General features: G+C 56.0%; 1 protein-coding gene across 1 annotated transcript; it reads left to right on the forward strand.

Annotated features, from left to right (window-relative positions):
- The first annotated feature begins 388 nt into the window (after nucleotides 1-388).
- gpr61 (G protein-coupled receptor 61) lies at nucleotides 389-4,776 on the forward strand. The gene is made up of 2 exons (XM_029157529.3): nucleotides 389-744; nucleotides 1,737-4,776. The coding sequence occupies exon 2, from the start codon at nucleotides 1,876-1,878 to the stop codon at nucleotides 3,202-3,204; it is 1,329 nt and encodes a 442-aa protein (XP_029013362.1). The 5' UTR covers nucleotides 389-744; nucleotides 1,737-1,875; the 3' UTR covers nucleotides 3,205-4,776.
- The last annotated feature ends 581 nt before the right edge of the window (nucleotides 4,777-5,357 follow it).

Raw genomic sequence — 5,357 nt, forward strand, 5'->3', positions numbered from 1 at the left:
CCACCCAGATGTGCATCAGCTGTTCCACTGAAACCTGTTAGCTTTAATTAATTAATAGGTTAAAGCACGGGAGCATCTAACGAGAAGGCTCGGACTGTAAGATGCAGAAAACGTTGAACTCATCCACATTAACACAGGGAGCTTCTGTGGATCAATAATCCAGCCTTGTGTGTTAAAGCTGGTGCTGCTCAGGCTACAGAATTTGCCTACTAAACGTTGAGTGATTGTACGTTAATGGGACCCGACCTGACCCCCTGGTGAGAGGAGCTGGGAGGGTTAAATGAGCACCGTCGCTCCTGAGTCTGAGGCACTAAGACCCTGCGGAAGCACGGGGCTGGGTGCTGGCTGCCGGCCGAGCACGGCTCTCAGTTGCCCTGTGCATGTGCCAGAGGCAGTACATGTGGGAGACGGTGTGTCCACCCAGGATCCCCCTTCTCTGGTACTGGACCTGGACCGGGCCGGAGGCAAGCTGAGCGGGAGGGGATGGAGGGGGGTGGGTCGTGCGTTTGAGGGGATGGAGAGGGGGCTGGTTGGCGTGACGACGGGGTGAAAGGGGCCAGGTGAGGAGGAGACGTGGGAGTCTCCTCTCTCTCTCGCTCTCTCTCTCTCTCTCTCTCTCTCTCTCTCGGTCTGTCTGTTACGTTGCCGTGCGTGACTGTGAGAAGGAGCGACAGTGAGAGAGGTACAGGTTTCCTTCAGCAAACCGGAACCTGCACAAGAGGACGCAGAGCCTTCCAGATGGAGGTACGTTCATCCTCCACACACTTTCCACCGAGCGTGTGTGGAACTATCTTCTTCTCTATCGTGTCCTCTTTGAATGAACGTTTCCTGTGTGCGCTTTTAACTACTTGTTGTCACTCGCACGCTGCTGCCGAGAGCCTGAAGAGTTTGAACTGAATATCTGATATCTGAACAACTGGCTGTTCTCCTCTCGCAGTAAACAGCGTGTCATGTGCATATGATCAAGTCATATGGTTCCAGTCGGCACCGCGAGATGTTCCGCCGCCGCTGCCGCGAACTGCAGCCTTGTGTTATTGCTCGGAGGCAACGTTCCACCATAAACTGTGTCTTTTAACACATTTAATTACATTACTTATAACTTCTTGAGACATTACTTCACTTTAGAAACTTGTACTAATGTTAAATTCCGGGGGCCCTCGTGGCTCCCGCGTGACCCTAAACAGGGAGATTCTGTGGGACGCTGCTCCAAAGGGTGAACATCTGGTGAAACGGGCCCAGATACAAGCAGATGTTAGCGCCGGGATGACGTGGGACGCGTGCGGCTGCAGGTGTGCGTCACGTGGAAAAAGGCGCAGTGCTTTAACGGCGTGTGAGGTGACAGTAAACGCAGCACGGAGGAAAACACCCCGGCACACCTGCGGCTCCGCCAGCGTTTAGAGTGTCCAGCCCTGTACAATGGGCTCCGTTTATAAAGTGACGGCGCTGATTACGAGAGGCACACGTGTCATGTGGCGCTTTCATCACCGGAGGACGGCGCATCGGCCGCCGTAGCGGCTTCGCGGCGGACATGTGGTCCCCCTGGGGCGCCGCTGCCCCCGAAGCTCACATCTGAGGATACAGATGCCAAGCATGTACATTATGACTCCAAGTTAGTGCAGGCTGCATGAAGCCCGACAGCTTTAGAGTGAGAGAGATCACGCTTCTGTTTTTATAACACTTAATGACGCTTTGCCGTCCTCACGCCTCAGTAAACCTCATCGTCTCTTTTGTTCCAGCTTACTGCAGCCTGAGGTCGCGCTGGAGAGAGAGGGACGCCCTCCTCACCTGCTCCCGCTCCCCTGAGCTCCTGCAGCGGAGGATGGGTGATGGGCCTGTGGCCCTGAGCGGACCCTCTCCCGTGAATCCTGTCCTCTCATGGAGCGTCCTGCGGCACCGAGCCCCCCCCAGAGCCCCCCCCTCCTCCACCTCCCCACTCCCCTCGCCGCGCTGCACCTGAACGCCTCGGACGTGGCCCCGCCCCTCCCGGCGGCTCCGGGCGGCGTCGGCCTCAGCCAGCCGCTGGCCCTGTGCGCCATGGTGGCCGTGGACGTGCTGGCAGTGGCGGGGAACCTGGCCGTGATGGCCGCCATCGCCCGGGCGCCCCAGCTGCGCAAGTTCGCCTTCGTGTTCCACCTGTGCCTGGTGGACCTGCTGGCGGCGCTGGTGCTGATGCCGCTGGGGATGCTGTCGGGCCGCGTGCTGGCCGGCGAGGCGCCGTGCAGGGGCTACCACGCGCTGAGCGTGGGCCTGGCGAGCGCCGCCATCCTCACCATCTGCGCCATCAACATCGAGCGCTATTACTACGTGGCGCACCCCATGCGGCACGAGGTCAAGATGACGGTGGGGCTGGTGCGCGCGGTGCTGGTGGGGATCTGGCTCAAGGCTGCGGTCATGGCGGCGCTGCCTCTCCTGGGCTGGCTGCTGCAGGGGGACCCGGGCCCGGGCCTCCTGTCCCCTCACAGACACTGCTCCCTCCACTGGACCGGAGGCAGGACGGCGCGCCTGCTCTTCACGGTCTTCTTCGCGCTGATTTACTTCCTGTGCCCCGTGCTGCTCATCCTGGTCGTCTACTGCAACATGTTCAAGTTGGCCCGCGTGGCCGGCACGCCGCGCGGGCCGCTGCCCACCTGGACGGGGGCGGAGGGCGCCCCACAGAGGAGCTTCGGCGGCGGGAAGGCCGCGGCGGTGCTGGCGGCCGTCGGCGGCCAGTTCATCTGCTGCTGGCTGCCGTTTTTCTCCTTCCACCTGTACTCGGCGTCCGCGGCCGCGCCGCCGGCTGCCCTGGCGCGGCTGGAGGAGGCGGTCACGTGGATCGGCTACTTCTGCTTCAGCTCCAACCCGTTCTTCTACGGCTACCTGAACCGGCAGATCCGCGCGGAGCTGGGCCGCTGCCTGGCCCGCCTCCTCAAGCGGGCCGGGCCCGGCGAAGGCGAGCAGCTGCCCAGCCGCGAGGCCTCCATCGAGGAGAACTTCCTGCAGTTCCTCCAGGGCACCGGACGCAATCTGCAGCCCTGCAACTCCCACGGCAAGACGGGCCCGGAGGAGCGGCAGAGCGAGCCCGTCCAGGAATCAGCTGTTCGGCAGAGCACGCCAGCTGACCTCCACGTCCCCGGGCAGATCCTTGAGGAGACCTCAGAGTTCATGCAGCAGCTGAACAATGAGCTCCATCGAGACAACTGCTGCAAAACTCTACCAGAGCTGTAGCTGCGTCCTGCAGCTGTTGCTCGTGTTTCCCAGCGACTGTAATTAACCCACTGTTGCTTGTTAGCTACACGTGTTGCCGCGTCCCCCTCATTTGCACTCCCAACAGCCACGATGCCGCTTTCCGTGTGATATCAGCAGATGGATGCTCGGCCCGTATTTGGTTACGGTTGGATGAACGGCTGAAGATGAGAAAGTGAAAGCTAAGGGCTAAAACTGTTTATGGGAAGGTTGGATTCTTTCATGTTCTTTTTTGTCCGGTGTATATTCATTCATTCATTCAGTCATTCCTAGATGTTAAGGGTAAATTTAGTCATTCATTTAAGTTTTACTTTGATAAGAAAATGAGAACTGGTAAAGGATCTAATCCTCATTCCCAAATCATAAATTGCTAAGTTCTTCTGTCTGTGAATGTTCAAAGCCCGTAGAACATCAAGTGTTGGTTGTGTTGAGCAGCATCATTTCACATCTGGTGCTGCGGCTGGTGTTTGTGCTAAACAGGCGGATGCACCAGAGTATTTTTAACCGTTTTCCAGGAACATTATTATCCTGTTCTTGGTCTTGTGATCATCACCTCCTCGTCAAATTCGCCTCACATTGGTGGACTCGTGATTTCCCCCCCCCGGCGCTCAAAGGGAAACACTGTGGCTGGATTCATCCGTGCGGTGGAGACGGTGCCCAGGCGAACGGAGCCGATGGCAGTGTTTGCAGGTGAATGCAGGCGCAGTGTGAGCGCTGTTGTGTTTGTGCTGTAAACAGCCGGCCTTGTTGTGGCTACACGGCGCAGAGGCGCAGTAGTGCTTACGCCAGCGCCGTGAACCTCCCCTTCGGATCCGTTTAGCAGCCAGTGGAAGACAACAGCGAGGCTTTTGCTGAGCTCAGGTGGAACCCGGACGGTTACAACACTTAATGACACACGACCCAGGCAAAAAAAAAAAAAACCTGATGAAACGCGGTCTCTTTTTATACTGTATCTACAGAATGGCCCAGAACCGATCCTCTGCTGTCGGCGTGGTCATGAGACGCTCGGCGAGGGGAACACAGCGAGTCTGTGTTTCACTGGGGGTCCGGACGAAAAAAGCTGCCTTTGTCAGCTGAGTTCTCCAAAGGTGTGAAATCGCTGCTGACTGCTTTCCAGGCCTCGGTTGCTTTGAACGACAGCGCAGCGTTGTGGGGGGGCCTTGATGTATGCGATGGAGCAGATGAAGCACAACCCCACAGACCCTCAGTGTTTTACAAGATCTATGCATTTTTTATTTATTGTTGGTAGTGTCAAAAGTAGAAAAAAACTTGTGTTTAATTTATTGTTTCACGCAGATTTATTCAAAACTTATTATGTTGAGTTTAAAATAGCTCCAGTTAAGGGCTTTAAGGTGTTTCTCCACCACTGTGTGTTTTTCTGAAGTTAAAGGCAAAAAGCAGGTATTTGTTATCTATGCAGGTAATGTATCAACTTTCCTTTTTGTTTGTTTGTTTGAGTTTGAGTGCATAATACGTTTCCCCCCCCGTTTTAACATTCTCCTGTGTTTTGGTCCGTTGCCTACCAGCTAAAACGATTAAAGACGTAGCAAGCGAGTGCGTTGTGGTCGATCTCTGCCGCGGTCGCCGGCATTTTCACATCAGTGAGCGTGTCTCCTTCACAGTCAGTCCTGTCAATCATCGGTGACTCACCTCTGAGGTTGAACAGTGCAGGTAGGTGGTTCAGCATCACTGAGGTGAAAGGAAGCAACAGAGATGGAGGAGGAAGGAGGGAATCAGCTCATTCATCACACTGTAACTTTACTGTAACACACTATGATGGGCCCCAGCTCACACAGTTTGACGAAGCCTGCAGACGACATGGTTGTACCAAGCTGAGTAAAGCTGATCAGTAATAAAGATTATTAATACTAGAACAAGCTCCCTGCACACTCCTCATTTCCCAGCCGTCTCCTGCTCCTTCCAGTGACTCATAACTTTCACGTTGAGCTGAGTGGGCGCCTCCCAAGAGCCAAACAACCTGACCTTTACGAAAGGCCGTAATGATCTCGCCGCTCAAGGACAGTACTCCTGTTGCGGCACTAGAGGGCTGCTGCATTCGCTCAGTAGAGGAAGTGTGAGCCGGCGCCTACAGTACGTCTCAGAGCGCAGCAGCTGAGAGTCTGTTCGTGTGCGAG

Source organism: Betta splendens, chromosome 7, assembly GCF_900634795.4.
Source record: "Betta splendens chromosome 7, fBetSpl5.4, whole genome shotgun sequence".
NCBI lineage: Eukaryota > Metazoa > Chordata > Actinopteri > Anabantiformes > Osphronemidae > Betta > Betta splendens.

Bases quoted from the DNA above. Each gene is read 5' to 3' on its own strand.
- gpr61 (XM_029157529.3), top strand. From the start codon at position 1,876: ATGGAGCGTCCTGCGGCACCGAGCCCCCCCCAGAGCCCCCCCCTCCTC.